At 44.8% G+C, this 20,137-nt stretch overlaps 1 protein-coding gene across 11 annotated transcripts in view; it reads right to left on the bottom strand.

The window, feature by feature from the left end:
* CACNA1D (calcium voltage-gated channel subunit alpha1 D) overlaps positions 1-20,137 on the bottom strand; it is a 301,488-nt gene that overhangs the window by 117,519 nt on the left and 163,832 nt on the right. For 8 of the 11 annotated variants that reach the window (XM_044253375.1, XM_044253372.1, XM_044253378.1 and 5 more), the window contains exon 8: positions 16,505-16,608. In XM_044253375.1, the coding sequence (XP_044109310.1) occupies positions 16,505-16,608 (104 nt within the window). Of the gene's footprint in view, positions 1-16,504; positions 16,609-17,158; positions 17,263-20,137 lie in introns of all 11 variants that reach the window. The other 3 variants (XM_044253382.1, XM_044253379.1, XM_044253371.1) reach the window with 1 other exon arrangement.

Below are 20,137 nucleotides of genomic sequence, written 5' to 3' on the forward strand. Positions count from 1 at the left end.
TAGTCACACCGGCTGCAATAACCACCACCCCGGGGGTCTCGGGAGAGCATCTCTGGAGAGACAGAAGCTTCTAGCACACACCTCAGGCCAGGTGAGCCAGACCAAGTGGGCCTGGGTGGCTGTCAGCCAAGGACCCTCCTCCATCGGGAGACCTCACCACCAAGCCTCCACTCCCTTTCCTGATGACCAGCAAAAGCCTGCACAAAGCAAGGCACACGTACAATGCCCAATCCCTCTCACCTGGTGGCCCGTCCCCACATTCCTCCGCACGACCTTGTCCCTGACTTGGCTTTCCCTCACTTTTCAACCCTTCCCTGTGCCCTCTGGAAGTCCTGCTCCTGTACCCTCAACCTCTTCAAAGGGACCCCCGTCCACTTTGCTTGGATGGAAATCTGGGTCACCCTGAAGCTTCCCGCTCTGCTTCCCTTGCGGTCTTTCCGGATCCCTCCTCAAGGTGGAGTTGCTTGCTTTTCTCTTCCTCTTAACATCTTCATTAACCCACTCCATTTTGCTGTAGAAGTCCATCGCACAAAAAAAATCCCTGTTCCTGCAGGGATAGTTTATCAGTGGAAGACGTGGCCTTCTCCACTTCCTCAGGGTCGGCTTGGGTCAGCCTCCTTAACGAAGACTCCTGGCTCCCAGCCTCCCTCTCCACTCCTCCCATCCTTCTGGGGGACTCTTGCCAACACCCAAAATTGCAATCCTTGACCTACTGATCTCCAATGGCCGTCCGTCCCATGCTGCTTCAGCCACCCCATCCCTGCCAACCCCAAATGTTCACCATCCCTAACTTCATCAGAAACCCCAGCCTTCTGCATTCTGACCATAACCTCCTAACAGCCAACTTCCTCACTGCCACTCTGGACATTTTTTTTTTTTTTACCTCTCTGAAATGCCCAATCCATTGGACCATTGTCTCCCAGTCTGTTAAGTCTCTCCTTTCCTCCTAATTGAACTTAGATTTCATGATACGTCAGTGATCTATTGGGCAAAGTTCTTGCCGGTAACCTAAATGCTCTTCCATCCCTGGGGAAGGGATGGTTGGGACAGGCTGCCATCAGTGCAAGTCCCTCATCGCCAGCTTCAAGTAAGATCTCAACACAACACATCACTTCCTCCCAGCTCATCTGAGCCTCCTCAGTGACTCACTCGAGCCTTCTCCATGCTCTTCAGACATACGACGCCGCCCGCTAGTTAGCTACTCCCTTCCCCTCAGCAGTTAAGCTTGCCTTTTGCTTCAGAGAAACTAAGAATTAGGCAAGAATATTCTCAGCTTCCCACCAACAAACCAAATTTACATCGCCCCACCCGCTCTTCCTTTCCTGTCTTTTTACAAAAGAAAGCACCTTCTCTTAATACTGTCCTTTGGCATCTCAATAAACTGAGCTTTTCAATCCATGATCATCTCTCCTTCTATTTCCTGAGGTCTTCTTTAATTTCCTTCAGCAGAACTGTGTGTAGAAGAGGTCATGTACATCTTTCATTAGATTCTTGGGATCTTGATTTTTTAAGCTATATTTTTTGGTACCTTGCATGCCTCTGTTTAACATTGTAAACATATGGACTACAGTTATAATGATGTTTTTATGTTCCTTTTGCTAATTCTAGCATCTGTGTGAGTTCTGGGTTGGTTTCAATTGATTGATCAAATCTTATTAGGGGTCATGTTTTTCTGCCTGGTCACCTTTAATTGAATGCCAGACATGGTAAGTTCCCTCTTGGTGGGTGTTCGATATTCTGTATTCCTAAAAATATTCTAGTGCTTTGTTCTGGGATCCAGTTTTTTGGATCCCACTGGTCCTGTGTGTCTTGCTTCAGTTTTGTTGGATCAGTCTGGAACACTTCCTCATGGAGGCCTAGTTATTCCTCAGTAACTGGGCAAGTCCTTTGAGCACTTTACCCAATGTCCTAGGAATGAGGAACTTCTCCAGGGTGGCTGGTGGGACCAGGCCATGTGCCTTGCCCTGTGTGAGCATGGACCCTCACCCTCCCGGATCCCTTTCTTCAGCCTCGGGTAGTTTCCTACCGACAAGAGATAAAGAGTAAACTCTGCCACACCTTGCGGGGGACCCTCTGCTGGTCTCTGCAGAGATCCTACTAGGCCATTCTCTCCTCTCTTACACACTCTCCCGCATACTCTGGCCACCTTGGTTTCTGCAGATACTTAGCTTCTCAACTTCGGGAGGTCACAGGGCTCCACCAGGGTCCTTCCCTCCTGTGATATGGTGGCCCCAGAACTCTCTCAAGCCAGGGAGCGGGGGCAGTCACGGTCCTTGTGCAGCTTACTTCCTGTTTCTCAGGGATTGGTCCCTGTCCTTCATCACCTGGTGTCTGGTGTTCACATACATAGTCTGGTTTCAGTTTTGTTGCTTCGGGTAGGAGGGTAAATCTGGCATCTGCTACTACATCCTCACCAGAAGCAAAGTCTCTCTTAATTCCACATTGATGGTATTTTACGATCACTTTTATAAAAAATTCCAGTTATGAATAAAAACGCATGTGTTTCAAGTTTGTGGTTTAGCGAACATTGACACTCCTCACCGACAACAGCCCCGTCAAGATATACAGAACACATACGCTACAGCCCAAGTATCTCATTTCCTTTCCCAGCCAAGCGCCCCTCTCCTACCTGAAAAAATCAGCGATCTAAGTTCTATATTATGGATTAATTTTATTTATTCTAGAACTTCAGACTCACAGCATATACTACTCTCTTTTGTACTGGGCTCTCTTCCTTCAGCACAACACTTTTGAGCTTCATCAATAACAAGGCATTAGTGTTTCCATTTCTTTGCCTGCTGGATAGTATGCCAATTTCTGATTCCATCACAATTTATTTATTTTCCTGTTGACAAACACTGGGGCTTTTCCAGGTTGGAGCCTCTAGAACAAAGCTCTTTGAATGTTCCTAGACAAGTCATGGTGGACATAGGTTTTCATTTCTTTTGGGTCATTACCCACAGGGATGGGACTGCTGGGCCAGTATGGTTTTTGTTTAACTTTATGAGAAACTGACATATTTTGCCAAAGTGGTTGAGCCATTTTATGCTTCTGTGAGTAATGTATGAGTGCATAAATCGCTCTATATTCTTGCCAACACTTGGTATTGTTCAGCTTAATTTTAGCTGTTCTACTCTTGTTATGGGTCTCTCATTGCAGTTTTAACTTGCATTTTCCTGGTGACTAAGGATTTTGATCATCTTTACATGCACATTGGCTGTTTTTATGTATTCCTTTATATAGTATCTGTCCAAGTCTCTTGCTAATTTTTAATTGGGTTATCTTTTTGGTTGTTAAAAGTTCGTTGTATATTATAGCTACAATTCTGTCAGATAACTATCTATAGACAGAGGAAAGATTTCCCCTAAGATGTGGTTTCCCTCTCAAATTCCTATTTCTGAAGGACAAAATCATCTAGAAAGGTCATTTTTTCTTTTTAATGGTCCATTTCAAGTCAGCACTAGTGTCCAGTGTGAGCTAAGGGTCAAGGTCCATTAATTCATTGTATTTTACTAAGATTTTTTCCTCCATCAGATTACTTACCACCTTGTTAAAAAAAAAAAAAATGACCAGGGCGCCTGGGTGGCTCAGTGGGTTAAGCCGCTGCCTTCGGCTCAGGTCATGATCTCAGGGTCGTGGGATCGAGTCCCGCGTCGGGCTCTCTGCTCAGCGGGGAGCCTGCTTCCTCCTCTCTCTCTCTCTGCCTGCCTCTCTGCCTACTTGTAATCTCTCTCTGTCAAATAAATAAATAAATAAATCTTTAAAAAAAAAAAAAGACCATATCTATATTTCTGGATTTTCTATTCCACTCAAGTATTCTATATATTTATCTTTTTGCCAGGATGACATTAAATCTACTTTGCATTAGAGTAAGTCTTGAAATCAGGTAGTGTAAGCTCTTCAACTTTGTCCATCATCAAGATTATTTTGGTTATTATTTGGTTATGTGACAATGAGTAATTATACGTGCATTTTAGAATCAGCTTGTCAATGTCTTTTAAAAAAAGCTATTAAGATTTATAAATGGGATAGCACTGGATATGTAGAAATTTTGAGGGAAACGGACATGTTCATAATATCGTGTCTTCCAACCCATGATCGTGGGACATCTTCATTTATTTTAGAGCATCTTTGATTTGACTAATCCGTGTTTTATACTCTTCAGCGTAGAGATCTTCCATATCGTTCCTCATCTTTATGCCCAAGTATTCTAACTTGTCGATATTTTTTTTTTAAAGATTTTCTTTATTTATTTGTCAGAGAGAGAGGGAGAGCGAGCGAGCACAGGCAGACAGAGAGGCAGGCAGAGGCAGAGGGAGAAGCAGGCTCCCTGCCGAGCAAGGAGCCCGATGTGGGACTCGATCCCAGGACGCTGGGATCATGACCTGAGCTGAAGGCAGCTGCTTAACCAACTGAGCCACCCAGGTGTCCCCTTGTCGATGTTTTAATGCTTCCTCAAAGTTCATTTGCCACACACATGCAGCTTGTATACAGGAATAAAATTAATTTTTGTAAATTGATCCTATATTCTGTGACCTTGTTATGTTCATTTCTCATTTCTAACAGGTTTTTGGTCACTTTGTAAATAGAAATAGGTTTTGCTTTCTAATCATTCTGCTTTTTCTTTTTCTTTTTCTTGTTTCAATGCACTAGCTAGTGCTTGTAGTATAATGTTGAAAAAAGGGGTGAGAGAGGAAGGATTACCTTGTTTCTAAGCTTAGGGGAAAAAAGCATTTCAGTCTTTCACCATTAGGGATGGTATTAGGTACAATCTTGTGAGGTTTTTGGTTTTTTGTAGACAAGATTTTTCAGGCTGAGGAAGTTCCCACATATTCCTAGTTTGCTGAGTTTTTATCATGGTTACAGAACACGGTCAGTAGCATTTTCTGTATTTACTGAGAATATCATATGGTTTTTCTTCTTCATTTGGTTAATATGGCAAATTACATTGTTTGAGTTTCCAGTGGTGAATCAACCTTGTATTTTTGGTATAAATCCCATTTGTTCTTGAAGTATTGTTCCTTTCATCTTGCTTGATTAGATTTGCTAATATTTGATAATTGTTACATCATATTAATGAAAGAGGTTGTAACGGCTGTTTGGTTTCATATTCAGGTTATTCTGGCCTCATAAAAGGACATGGAAAATGTTCACTCTCAATTATCTGCCAAAGGTTTTTTTTTTTTTTTAGGAATGACATTCTCAATCGTTTGACATAATTCACCTTTGACATCATCGAGGCCTCTAGTTCTCTTTGAAAGATGGTTTGTGATTTTGAATTCTACTTAAAAAGCAAATAAAGGGGCTCATTCATTTTTTATTTATTAGAGTCCATTCCAGTAAGCTGTGTTTTTTCAAGAAATTTGCCGATTTCTCCTAAGTTACTGATCTTATTCTCATAAAATGTTTTACCCTATTCTCTTGCTATTGCTTTAATGTCTGTGGCGATGTCCCTATTTCATTACTAATACTAATAATTTAAAATTTGCTTTTTTCTATTTTGATTAGACTTGCTACAGATCTGATATGAATAAGCTTTTCAAAGAGCCCATTTTTGTCTTTGTTAACTTTACCTGTTCTTTGGGTTTCCTCTTTCATTGGCTTCCTTTCTTATTTTCCACTTACCTTGGACAAATTTTTGCCCTTCTTTTTCTAGATGCTTAAATGATAATGTAGACTACTGAATTTAAAGCTTTCCTCGTTCCCTCTCAGCACTCTTTAGATGGATAACGCGAATTCTGAGATGCTGCATTTTCATTTTCCAGGATAAAATATTTTATCACATTTACTGTAATATTTCTCCTTGAATTGTAAGTTAGAGATATGTCATCTAATTCTCAAATATTTGGAGAACTGTCTAGACATTTTATTGTGATCGACTTCTACTTCACATTTATTGCTGTTAGAAAAAAACATACTTCTGAGATTTCAATCTTGTTAAATTGAGGGAGATTTCTGATGCCCATATATGATCTACTTCGGTTAATGTTCCATGTACTTTTGAACAGAATGTGTATTCTGCAGTTACTGGATATAGTATTCTATAATTATCAATTAGCTCAATTTGGCTGATAGTGCTTGGGTATTACCTATACTTAGTGTTTTTCTTCTCCTCGCTCTATTAATTATTGAAAGGGGATAATAAGAACTTTCATCTATGTTTGTGGATTTCTCAGTTTCTCCACGTACTTTTTACTTTACAGTGCTCCCTTCATGCACATTAAAGCTTATTTCTTCATGTATTTTATTTTTTTAAAAAAATTTTATTTATTTATCAGAGAAAGAGACACAGTGAGAGAGGAAGCACAAGCAGGGGAAGTGAGAGAGGGAGAAGCAGGCTTCCCACTGAGCAGAAAGCCCAATGTGGGGCTCGATCCCGGGACCCTAGGATCATGATCCGAGCTGAAGGCAGACACTTAACGACTGAGCCACCCAGGTGCCCCTCTTCATGTATTTTAAAGACATTTAGAATCCTCATATCTTCTCGATGAACTGATCCCTTTATGAGATGCTTGCTTGCATTGAAATTCCTTTTGTGTGGTATTAATATAGTTACCCCATTGTTTTGTTTTTAATCTTTAAGTTTATAGCCTCTTGTATTTTTATATGCAGCTGACATGTCTTTTAATTAAATTGTGTCCACTTGCTTTTAATGCACTTACTGATGCGGTTGGATTTATATCTACCATCTTGCTATTGGTTTTTGGTTCATCCCACATGTTCTTTGTTCCTTTCCTGCCTTATTTTGGATAACTGAGTATAATTACTATTTAGCATTCCATTTTACCTCTTCTTTTGGCTTTTAAGGTAACACTTTACTTTTTAAACCACTGCTCTAAAGATTTACATAGTCATCCTGAATTTACTATAGTAAATTCAGTAAATCCTGAATTTACTACCATGAATTCACATTATTTCATATATAATGTAAGAACATTGCAATAGTAAAATTCCATTTAATTCTATCTTTGTGCTATAGTTGTCATATGGTTTTTTTTTTTTAAACATACTGTGTTCCCTACAATGTGGTTATTACTTTCATTTTCATCATCTTTTAACGTAGTTCAGAAATGAGAAAAATTCCCTACTGGTTTTTACCATTTTTGGCATGCCTTATTTTTTAATGTATATTTTAAAAATCTGGTATTATTTTCTTTAGCCTGAAGAATTTCCTTTAACACTTCCTATAGTGCAGATTTGCTGGTGACCAATCCTTCCCTGCAAATTTCTTTAATTCATCTGAACTTTCTGAGGAACATGTAACTGAATACAGAATTTTTTTTTTCTTTCAGCCCTCGAAAGATGCCATTCCATTTTTCTACAGCTGACATCGTATCTGAGAATAAGTCACTGTATAATCTTAGTTTCTCCCAGGACATAATTGCCTTTTCCTCTCTGGTTTCTTCTAAAATATTCTAGTTTTTATTCTTGGCAATTTGCCTTTGATGGGTCTAGATGTGCTTCTCCTTGTGCTTATACTGCCTGGGGTTTGTTAAGCATCCTGGACTTTGAATTCACAGTTTTTCAAAAAATTTGCAACATTTGAGGCAAAATTATTTCTTTAGAAATTGTTTCTTCTTCAATCTCTCTTCTACTTCTGGAACTTCAGTTTCACAGTTATCCGATTAATATTGTCCTGGAAATCATTAAGTCTTCTTCACTGACATTTTCTCTTTTCCTCCGAGTGTTCTAACTGTTGACTCCAGATATAGTATTACCTCTATTTCTTCACTGAGCTTTGCCATCTGTTACTTTATATAGCCATCCTTTCCTTCAATTCTTTAAGTAGGTTTATAGTAGCAATTTCAAAGTCTTTGGTTTCTAATTGCAACACTTTTGTCATCTCTCCATTTGTTTCTACTGACTTCTTCCCTGTGACTATGAGTCATGTTTTCTTGCTTCTTTTCCTGTCCTGTGACTCTTAATGATGTGGAGAAACACTGGGGAGAACATCTGGAGTCAGGTGTCTTCTGTAACGGGTGTTGACTTTTGTTCTGGCAGGTATCGAATTAATTGGCTGCTTAACAGGAGCCTTTTGAAACTTGTTTTTAAGCTTTGTTAGGGCAGGTCTAACAGTAGCTCTTCTTACAGAGCGAAAGGAGCCCCAACTGAACATCCAATGTATGCCTCAAGGTCAGTCCACTCCAGCTGATCAGAACCCCCCGTTTCCCAGCACGGTGAGGTTTCCAGCAGCTCACAGCTTTCTAGCGGCTGTTCTCCACCTTGCTTTGATAGTCTCATGTGGCACACAGCAGCTTACAGTCAAAGATTTAAGAGAATCCCTAGATTTCCAGAGCCCCTCCTCTGCACACCCCTCTTCAGTACCCTGTCCTGAAAATTCCAGCTGTCTCAGCAGCCCACTGTCTGCTAATTGCCTCTTCAGCAAATAGTCTGCTGTCCTCTGCTGGGCTCTTCCTCCCTGTGCCTTAATCCTAAGAGTGTCCTCAGGCAGAAAACCAGGGCAATTATGGGGGCTTATTTGATGCGTTTCCCTTCTCTTAGGGATCCCAATCCCATACTGCCTATTTCCATTGTCCTCGGGCGGGGGGTGGGGGGACCTGCTTCAGATGCTTTGGCCAGTTTTATAGCCGTTTATGATAAAAGGTCCACTCTGGAACTGTTACTGTGTTGTGGCTAGAAGTGAATTATAAAACAGTCTGAATTGGCCTCCCCATATCCAGTCTTCTAACAACCCAGTCCATGCATACTGCAGCAGCCAGAGTGATTTTTATACGTGAACTTTTCCATTTTGTTAAGAAAATAGTCAAACATTCACAGAAGTACAAAGAATTATGCAGTCAATACCCATATGCCTACCATCTAAATTCTGCCATTAACATTTTCTAGATTTTCTTTATCACCTCTCTATCCACCTTCTATCCATTCACAAAGTCATTTTATTTTGTTGTTGTTGTTGTTACCTTAAGGTAAGCTGAAGACCTCATAACATAGAATCATTCTTCTAAAACACAAATATAAATTACAAACTTCCTGCTTCAAACTCATCAGTAGGTTTACCCTTTAGCTAATGACTGTGCTGTGATCTAGGATGACCTTTCTTGATCGGGGTTTTGCTGATCAGTCTCTTCTCTCCACCCTCCTTTCCCTGTTCCCTGGTTGCCTGTCCCCCTGGCTTTGCTCCGTTATTCCAACATCTGCTCCCTCCTATGGCAAGGCCTTTAAGGAGTTTTCCTTTGACTGGAATACGTTCCCTCCACCCCCTCCCCCAGGTTGCCTGGATATGATGGCTGTTCGTTCATTCTTCTCTTCCTCCAGGAGGCTTCTCCTCATCCCCTGGAAATCATCTGTGCCATTTAAACACTCTCACAGCATTCCATACCTTTCTTTCAAAGAATTTATAATAGTCATTATTATAATCTCTGTCTTCCCCATTAGATAAAAGCTTCATATAGACAAAAACTCTATCTCATTATTAGAAACCCAGTGTCTAGTAAGGTGTTTCGCAAATACATTATTGTGTAAGCACTTAAAAAATATTCATGAAATGATGATGTCACTTTTTTTCTTAAGAAATCTAATTAAGGGGGGGGGGAGTACCTAGCAAGATTTCCTGCTTCTTATTATTCCATTATATTGAAGCCAATCAGCAGATACAGGGTCAGACCCTAATACCGCCTCTAGGCATATTGCCTTCGTCCAAACTGTGGAGGAAGACAGTCAGAAAGACCTCTAGAGACAAGAAATCCACAATTTTTCGGGGCTTCTAGACAGCCAGTCTAAATTCTCATAATGTGGTGGCTCTGTGTCTTCATTTGATCCTCACAGATACAGCTCTGAATATCAGAGTTTTGTTCTGCTTCAGAGGGAAGATGTTTTGATGGTATCTGTCAGGGTTTAGAGCCAGACACTGCTCAACACCTCACTCCGTGCCTCTACGCACGTGCTCTCCATCCTAGGATATCAGAGCAACACGCGCCGCTCCCCTCCACCTCGGGGGCCTGGGAGAGCCGTCTCGTACGGGAGGAGGCTACTTGAGGCTGGGGAGCATGCATCAGCTAAATATTAACATGAAACTCCAAGAAAGGAGCAACTGCCAGACTTGAGTCAAGATAAGCTCCCTGTACTACAGACATCCTGGTCTTTGTAGGGAGAGCTGCCAGGCTAAACCAATATTTGATGATCTCTGGCAGCAAGTCTACCAGCCTGCAAAAGAACATCTCACAGAAGGGGGAAAAAAAAAAGACTGACATAAGGTTGACAGTAGCATCTTAGGAGCAATCATCAGTGTTTCTCACAAGAAGGCAAATTATTGAATTCATAAACATTCCTTCTGTTGTAAAAGTGACAGCAACAGTTAAGGCCACCGATCGCATAGGGAACAGGGAAAATTATGGCTTTAATTTTGACCATTAAATTACCAGCAGCTTTATGAAGAGCTAGGTCTGTGGATGGAAGTACTGTAGCGAATCCTCTTCCCCTAGGACTTGGGATCAACAGACTCAACAACCCGCCGTACACAACGCCGACACCGGCACTACCTCTCCCCTCTCCTAACTGCCCATCAACACGCCAGAGGGCGGCGGAGGGAAGGCCGCCTGCCGGTGGAGCCGCTGCTTAGTACAGAGCTCTCCATCAGCAGGACGGACGCCCAGGAGGGCACACGTGGCCAGAGGTGCCTCCCGGTCCTCCGAGGTCTTTGCTCTGCATTATTAAAAAGGAACCCGGTCAGGAACAGATGACAGCCACAGCTGACAAGTGAGAGGGCTCTCCTGAATGTGCTGCTAGTGCCTGGCTGGCCGCTGGCCACTGCTGTTGCCACGGAAACAGTTGTCAGCTTGATGGAAACAAGGATCAGCGAAAACTTTCACTTACCTCTGCTTCCACGGATCCCCACAGCCATTTCTATGGAAACAGTAGCTGTGAGCCAGCGTCAGGGAAGTTACCACTCACTTGTTCATGTCAGGTGTGGCTAGCATCCCGGGCCCCTCAGGTACCGAGGTACCAACAGCACCAGGATCCAGCTGCCAGCTACCCCCCAATAGCCTTTTAACTCTGCAACAGGAAAGTTCAGGGTTTGAAAGTACAGATAACCGTTTAGCCTGGTTCTTCCTGAGAAAGAGGAAAGACAGCACTCTTCCATGTGTAACTGCAGCGGGGCTCAACTCCTTGGTCCACCCAAGCCAAACCAGGTGAAGGCACTGAAGGCCCCATGGCGCTTTCCCTTGACCTTCAACCTCTCTCACCGCATGATTTCTAAACGCAAGAGAGACCTCCAACTGTGTGGACAGATCTTTCACACATTAGCCTACTCAGACCAAAGACAAACCCAGCTAAACGGGAGAAAATACATTTTGCTGCCACTGATCATTAAACGCATCTTTGTCTGGAATTCTGGTAGCATGATCATCACGGATGACATACAGATTTTTTTTTTTTTTTGAGTGATAAGATCTATGAAGAACCCTGTACTCTCTCTGTCGTTTTTAGACTAGACCTTGATGTGGTTTCCTAGTCTGCTGGTCAGGATACAGAATTAAGTCATGAATCAATACAACTTCATTCCGTAATAGAGGGACACCCAATCCCGTGGGCAGCCTGACTATCCCATCGGCTAACAACACGCATTTTCAAATGCTGTAAGCAATTCTATGACTCTTCTAAGACGCAGCTACGTCAGAGCGCTTATGGATAGGAGGAAATTCTGGGGTTCGTTTTCAATCAGCAGATGCCGGTCAGAGTTGAATGAGAGCAGAACCTAATTCCGGTCATGAATAATTTATAAGAATGCCTCTTCCCAGAGGTTAGGTCTCCACTTAGAAAACATTCACAAGTGATACAACGACCATCCACCTGCTGTGTTTTGCCTCCTGAGTCAGTATTCAAGGAGAAGAAGTCAGAGGCCATCTCTGACCGCCCGTGGCTCAGTATGGTCGGGATTTAAATGGACCAGGGTGCAAACGATGAGGACCCAAACCAGATCCTGCTCTGGAAAATCCCAAAATCACGCAGTCCAGAGTCCCATGGCTACCAACACCCTCCCTCCCCATTCCCTCCGTGCCCACAGCTGCCTGATGCCTGCCTGGTGCCTGCCTGACTCTTCATGAGGCCCTGGGACTTGGTGCAACTGGGGGGGGGGTATAGAAAGAACCCAACAGTGAAACTCAGAATCATCACCTGGTTTGAAAATGGCCTTTTCTTTTCAATAATGCCTCACCTCCTCCATGTTCCTTCAAAACTTCTGAAGTTAAGATGAACGGGCCTTCGGTAATGCACGATTGGAACAATGATTTAAAAAGACAGCTGTGATCTGGTAGATTGGAGCTCATTGGGACACAAAGAACACCATTTAGAGATGAAGGGCTTCGAACCCAGAGAGACTTGGGCTGGGTTCACATTCAGTCTTAGGTCACAAAATCTGCTTTACAAAGAAACACTTCTCTTCTAACATGCAAAGCCTGCTTAAGAAAGTGTTTCAAATATTTTCCCTAAGATGCTGGCAAAACCAAAGCTCCGAATTCATAGGCGAGTTACAAATGATTTTAATCTATTCTTTAAAGCAGGCCCAGGAGGTGGTTTATGTAACAATATCCTTCGGTAATCATTGGCTTATGTCATTATATATACACGTGTGGACGCAACAAAACATTTAAAAATATTATATAACTTTGACTTTCCACTAATGTAGGCCGATCTTGGCCCGTTATTATTAGTTTAGAAGGACTGAGTTGATTCGATTTTTTTCTTGCATCAGATCACGTTTTCTCTTCTCTCACGCAAGCCACCACAGTGCCAAAGAGGAAGCACGCTCTGCTCACGTGCACCGAATCCTCACGCAACCCACGCGGTGGGTGTGATCAGCTCCACTGCACAGAAGAAGAAACTGAGGCTCGAACAGAATCACGTCTTGGCTCTCCAACTCTAAACCTGGTATGATTAACGACAGCACTACAGAAAGGCCTTTCCCCTACACTGTGCAAAAAAATCACTGTCCGAGAGAACTCGAGTCACGACAATTTAGAGCTGCAAGACACTTTGTGGCTGACAACGAACTTCCACGGCCTCCTCTTGGGGACACAGAGTACAGGACTCATGTGTAAACAAAGCTCGGTCCCTGTGGTCACTTCCTGGGAAATCCAGAAAATGGCACACTTTGATTTCCAAAGAGCCCCCTGTGTCCGTCCCCACTTCACCCAGAGAGGGGACGGGGAGGAGGTCCGTGGATTTAGGATGAAGATGCATTCACTGAGTATAATCCCTTACTGCTTTATTTCTACGTTCATTAGCTGAGATAAAGCCAGCCCCTCAATGGGGAGGGCTGCACAGCAGGGCCATCGCTCCTTGAGGGACCAGGAGACCAAAGCTCAGGGCTACAAAATGAAGTCCCAGAGTTAGTGAGTGACACTGGGAGGAACAGAATTCAGACCTTCGCCTCTACCAGTCTCTTCTTGGGGGTCTGAACCACACCTCGGGGGCCTTACCACAGGTATGCCTGGCATCTGGCGGGTCCTGCAGGTGAAGAAGAGAGCCTACTGCCCGGGACCACCATTTCCCCCGCTGGGAATCTGGCAGTGATTCTAAAGAAACCAAGCACTGGGACACCAGTGAATTCTCTTATTCTATTTACTGGCAAAAACCTCAAAAGGGACAAGGTGTTAAATGAACAATTTTAAAAATAAGAAAAAAAAAATCAAGCTTCTAAAAACAAAACAAAACCAAAAGCCACACACACACACACACACACACACACACACACAAACAAAAAAACCAACCAGAAAACAAAAAAAACCCCAGCATGAGAAGAGACAAATCTGCCTGACTTACAGACGTAAATGAGACATTCTTTCCAATCCCTGGGCATGAGGGGACCATCTCCTCAATGACAATGTGGAATTGCAGCCCGAGCTGCAGACCTTCTCAGCTCCCCCCTCCCCAGAGAACGCTCTCGTCAGAGACAAAAATCTTCATCTGTGTTCATGCTTGGTTACGCAGGGTGCACACTTCATAAACTTCATACTCACCTTGAGAAAAGCCATCTGTTGTAAAACCAAAGATTTTCCCAAAGCATCCGTCTTAGAATGCTTTCAACACGTACCAACACCAAACCAAGTGTGCAGGTTAAAACCAGGTCACCAATACAATAGGATGGCATGGCCACACACACACAGTCAAGGGCAGAAACACGTATCTCCGATGGGTTAACAGACTTGAAGACACACAGGCATCATCGAATGGATCTTCAACAGAAGGCGACAGTTCCAAATTTCTAAAATGGGAGGCTTTTAGTTCAGCGCTTTAAGGATTATGTGTGTGCGGGTCTGGTGTCCCCTCGGGGGCCACGCGACACAAGCTGTCGTCCTTTCAACGTCTACCTCCCTCCCGTGTTCCCTACAAAAATTGTGAAGACTCTAAGACTAAAGCAAATTTTTAAAAAACGCAACGAGGAAGTGCTTGTTTTGATTTCCCCCAGTCAAGGGGGAGGGCAGGGGGTTGTCCAGGAAGGCGGGAGCAACCTCCTGCTCTGCTTCACAACCTTCTCCCCACTCGGCAAGGAGAGCCTGAGCCCAGCGCCCCGTCAGTGGCTTAGACACCCCGGCACCTCTGTTCTCTGGCCTGGCGCCGGCCGCGCCATTGCAGTCTCCCTCAGAACGGGATCTACTTTTGTTCTGATACCAAAAGGTTTTAAAATTACTTTTTACTGTCCCTAAAATAGATCCCAGTAAACTGGTTGTCCCACAAGGGTGTTCCTGTTGTCAGCCTCCATGGGGGTCAACGTTGAACGCCGGCCGTTCTGATAAGGAGCCCCTCCGCCCACCTTTTCCTTTCCCCTGTTTTCTCCAGCAGCTTCATCATATGCCTGGGCGGTGGCTCCTGCTCTGGGAAGCTTGGAGATAAGGCATGTCACTGGCACTGTTAAAATTAGCAGTTTCCATGGCCTCAGTCATTTTGGTGGAACTTAGGAGACACCGGGCGCCAAGGAATGAACGCCAGCATTGCTGTTAACCTTGTGCGGGCCGTTCCTGAGGCAAAAGAGGCACTAGGCTGTTTCCCCAGGGATAAAGTCCACCGGTACCAGCCCGACACTACCCTACGGCCAAAGAGCTTCATGGGCCTGAAAGCACCTTCCAAGTGCCAAGACTTTCACGCGAGGCCTTGCAGAGTCCGTCCTCTGTGGGTGGGGGCTTGGCGGTGGTGGTGGTGGGTGGGGGATGCTGTCACACTCTCAGCCCGGCCCTACCCCCTCCCTGGGGGCGTAGGCTCTAGGGAGGGGCTTCCTGAGACGCACAGTCCATGGTGTGAAATGGACCATATTCGGTCAAGGAGAACTGCAAATATATTACCGCCTGAAGACAGGCAGGGCAGTTTAGAGGGTGGACAAGTTGCTGTGCTCTCTGCTCTGGAGAAGACCCTGTTTGGTCAAGTGCGATACAGGGCGCCCCGCCGACTCAGCAGTCCGTGAAGGCAGCTGCTCGCCCCCACCCTGAGACACAAACTTGGAAAGAGGAAGATAAAGGGGTGAGAATTCGATCACCTGGAATCAAGGGTCCCACCAGTACTTCCTGAGGAAGTGTGAGCCGGGTGCGTGACAAAGCCTCCTCTGGGGAGATGGGGCCCCTGCTTTCCAACACTGGCTAAGTTTCGTAGCAGCTTCTGGGAGAGCCCAGACAGCCCCTTCTTCCTCCTCAGGGTGCCCTTCTTTCTGAGTGTCTGTGGGAGGTGAGGATACAGAGCTACCCCAGGGGCTTGGGACGGCATCCCTGGGCGCAGGCCAGGCAGAGCCCAGAAACACCAGGAACCCCTTCCTGAGTCAGCCTCTACTCTCCACAGAGAGTCCTCTCTATGGGTGGCTGGGTGGGGGGAACGAGGGCATCCAAGGAGCAGAGGCAGCCCACTGACATTTCAAATACGGTGACTAAGTGAGGAGGACCCTAAGGCCACAGGAAGTGTGTATGCAAAAGCTGCTCATTCCTCTGCATTAGGGATTCCACAAGCGAAGACTAATCATGAATTAGAGGGACAATTCACACAGTGACAGCAGCAAAAAACCAAGCAAATAAATGACTCGAAGGATGTAAGATTCTGAAATTGTTCAGGACTTATGCGGTAATCGAGGTTCATTCCTCCTTCTCAATAACATCTGAAACGCCCTGGATATATTCGTGATAGGCTGCGGGGAACTCAAAAAGGCCAGGTTATATACTAATGGGAACACAGGCACAAAAGACAGAAGGCCCTTTCCTGGGTGTGTGGGGGGGACTCCTTTCAGTCCCTTGCAATCCGCTTCTGCACACGGGCTTCTGCCCATGAGCCCGGCTGCAAGGACACGCTTTCGTGAGATTAATAACATGTGGCAAGCATCAGAAACATGGAGTCTCACAGACAAGGTACAGGCAGAGAGAATCACAGTTCAATCCAAAAGCAACACACAGAAGGGACGTCAGAGTCCACACGCATGCAGAGAAGCCGCAGGGAGCAGCTGGGGGACGCGCGGAGCTGCCCCACACGAGGCAGCAATGGACTGGGCAACACACATCTGACTGCTTACCCACTAAGGACACCAAGAACGAGGTTAAGGACGAAAAATGAGCCAAGGATGATCAGACTAACAAAATACACCCATGGCCATTCCCATCCTATCGCATCATTTACCTGTAAAAACGTAAGGAGATCAGTTATCAGTTATCCATTTACTAAAGAGCGGAGTCCCAGGGGCAGCTGCCAGACCACTCAGGGCTTTGAGGGAACACTACCGCTCTGAGGACAGGGACCCACCCAGGACCTTTCCTTTTTGTCTTCTGGTAAGGACAAGTGCTGCTGCTGAAGTCGGCCAGGACCAGCTCGTTTCGCCGACTGTTTCGTACCAATTAATCTGCATATTGGGATCCAGACCAATAAAGCAATTATAAATGTATCTCATTTTAGGACAGACAAAAAGGGCAAGCAATGAAATCTATTTAAATCCCAAGCAACAGCGCTGATTAATTTCTGGTCGATAACCGTTCCACAGCTTTCTTTCAGTCAAGGCTGGTGAGGTTCCAGGAAGCATCTCGGTTCGGGAAGCCTCGGCAGGAGAGAAAGCATCTCAGGGGACATAGGACGTGTCCGGCACCCACCCGGCCGCCCCCACCTAGCAAAACCTGTGTGGTCTTGGCAAATGCCCTTAGGACTCCACTTTCAAGATGAAAGAGGTATAGCTTACCCGCTCAATACACCAAGTACAAGATTTAGTACGAAAAATGACCCAAAGATGACGAGACTGACAAAATACACCCAGGGCAATTCAAATCCCATAGCATCATTCATCTGCAAGAAATAAGATGGTCTCATAGGAGTGGGTTAAAAAGAGGATCTAATAAAGAGAGACGGTCACGTTAGAGACAGCATTCTATACATTGAATTAAACATTTACTTAGATTTGGATCAGAGACAACAGTAGCCAAGGCACATTCACTATATATTCCCAACACACACACACGCACGCACGCACGCACACACACGTGCACTCACGCCCAGGTAGAGTCATCAAAGCTTTCAGGGCAAATAATAGCAGACTTTGACATAGGCATGGAAATCAGCTGGGATCTGGCTCTTTCTCACTGGAAATAGTCTTGGATCATGGATTTTCAGAACAGATCTTGGTCGAGCTTTTCTAAGCTAGTGCTTAGCTGGATAGTATTTCCTACTCTACCCAAGTTGTTAGAAATTTCTGCTTTTAAAATTTGTGATGGTGGAAAAGTCTTAGAGAGTCTGAGAGACAAACTTGTAACACCTGACTCTATAAATTCTTTTCCTTAAAAAAAGAAAAAAAAACCCTAAAATAATAAATTTCTATTGGGAGTCAGCCTATCCAAAGAAACCTAATCCACCTAAAAGCTAGATTATCTACCTTCAGTGAGGGCATGCACGGCTCAATGAACACAAAGAGGAAAGTGTTCAGAAGTCGACTAGTTGACATATACTCAAGGATGCTTTGGGGAATGAGATTTTTGCCAACTGCACCCAAGGAAGGACCCAGGAAAAAGAAAGACGTGCTTATCCCCCATATCTACCTTTGACCTAGACAACCCACCCTGGGAGAGCTGGCTTTAGCTGTGAGCTGACCGGGGCAAGGAGAAAGAGGGCTGGTCTGGAGAAAACCTGTGCCACTACTTCTGGAACAATCTTGAGCATCCCAGTCAGAGGTGGCCTCCGTGGCAGACCCTCACCAGGGACGTTTGGTCATGAATAGCTCTCATGCAGGAGCAAACAGGTGCTTCAAGGTTCATGGCTAGAGATGGAACTTTCCAGCAGCACAGGTCTGTGTTAAATTAGGCAAACACTTCTCCCAGGAAGGAGGTGTTCAGGACCAGTCCAGGGACAGAAAGAAAGACCGCAGGCCTGACTTTGCTGAGCACCCAGAATCTTGCCCAACAGAACTGTATGTGGTCTGTGAGAGTCATGGTTCTGGCCTTGCAGGGGCGAGCCCCTTCGACCTTGAAGCATGTGATTTTCTCCCATTTCACCTGTCCCCTGATTTTAGCTTTAGCTTTGCAGAATGAAGTGCATGCGTTTCACTATGTTTGCCTCATGCAGAAGCCAAACAGGAAAGGAGAACATTTAAAAAAAAAAAGGCCTAACATCTGTTGCTTCAGTCTAGGGAGAGGGCATTAAATCCCTTATGAAACACCTGTTTGGCCACATGAAAATTGATGTGCTTAATAGAACTCCTATCAGTCTGCACATCTCACATTGGCAATTAGAATAATGAATGAACCCGGGCCGTGGCTGCAATTGTTGATCTAATTCAGCTGCATAAACTAATTTCAGCAGGAAGACAGAGGGTAATTCTTCCAAAGCAACGACACCACTAAACTTATTTTAAAAAGCCGTGTGTGGAGCAGACGAACCAGGCCGCCCGCCGTGGTGGCTGGAGCCCCACCTGGAGTCCGGACCTTCCACGGAGACCTCCCTGAGCCTGTTTCCTCTGGGTGGGAGCAGTGCGGGCAAAAGGGGAGAGCATGCTTGTGGGGTGAGGGAAGGAAGGGCAAAGTCCGGGATTCTCATCAGGAGACCTCCCTCTTGTACACCTCGGGCGCTGGAGGCCCGCCCTGGGAGGGCTGGCGCCAGCTGTCGGCTGGCTGGGATGGGGTGAAAGAGGGCTGATCAGCGGCCAGGCCTACTGCTTTATCCACCCTCAGTCAGATCTGTTTGCTGTTCCAGCGAATGTTCTAGGAACAGCGGTCTGTTACACTTAGGAGGGTACTTTTTTTTTTTTTTAATTAAAGAAGCTTTTAACATCTTACGAGTAGGTGTTGGACAGACTTGCATTTACTTGGAGCAGAAATACCAACTGGAATGACAGCTGGGGGCTGGAGGGAAGGCCATGGAAGATGGTCTCGAACTCTCCAGAAGGTGGGGGAAGACAAACAAAACTTAAGCTCCAAGGGCGAGTCTTTCTCCAAAACTCAATCTTCTCAACCCACGTCTCTTCTCAGAGGCTAGCATTTCCTCAGACCTTACCATATACACAGGACGAGTCAGAACTAGCAAGCTCTTCCCCAAAATACACAAATGACCATGGAGACTCTGCTGGGGGTTTTGTCTGCATGGGTTTATCAACAAGGGAAAACTCAGCATGAGCTGAAGGATTTCAGTTTTGACTCATTCTTAAAAGATTCACATCAAAGTCATCATATGGGGTCACCTGGTGCTTAGAAAACAAGATTCTTTTTAGTTTATGTTTTCCCTTCATTTCAAAGGCTGAGATGCACAATCTTATCTCCAATTAAAGACCAACCTAAGGCTTTTTTTCCCCCCTAAGTGGTGAAAACACTACTGGGAACCTGGTATACTGGTGGTGGCTCCCCTTGAGGAAGGAATAAGAGAAAGGGATGCCCCCAGCCAACAAGAGAGGAATTACCCAGGTGTCTTGAATGAAACCGGTGGTCAGTTGGACCATGAGAACTTCCTGCTGGAGTCTGGCAGCCAGCCCCTCCAGAAGTGTGTTCAGGGAGGAAAGAGCTTGGTGCTAAAGCAAAAGGTCATGGGTGATTTACATATGGTAGCACTCTCCTAAAACCAACCCTCTTTTAATTTCCTCACGTTAAAAAAGTTTCCTCTGAATTGAAGAATTGGACCATGGAGTCTAACTGTGCATCCTGCAGACAAGAAAATTAAAGCCCAGAGAGCTGTGATGACC

This window comes from Neovison vison, chromosome 6 (genome assembly GCF_020171115.1).
Source record: "Neovison vison isolate M4711 chromosome 6, ASM_NN_V1, whole genome shotgun sequence".
Lineage (NCBI taxonomy): Eukaryota > Metazoa > Chordata > Mammalia > Carnivora > Mustelidae > Neogale > Neogale vison.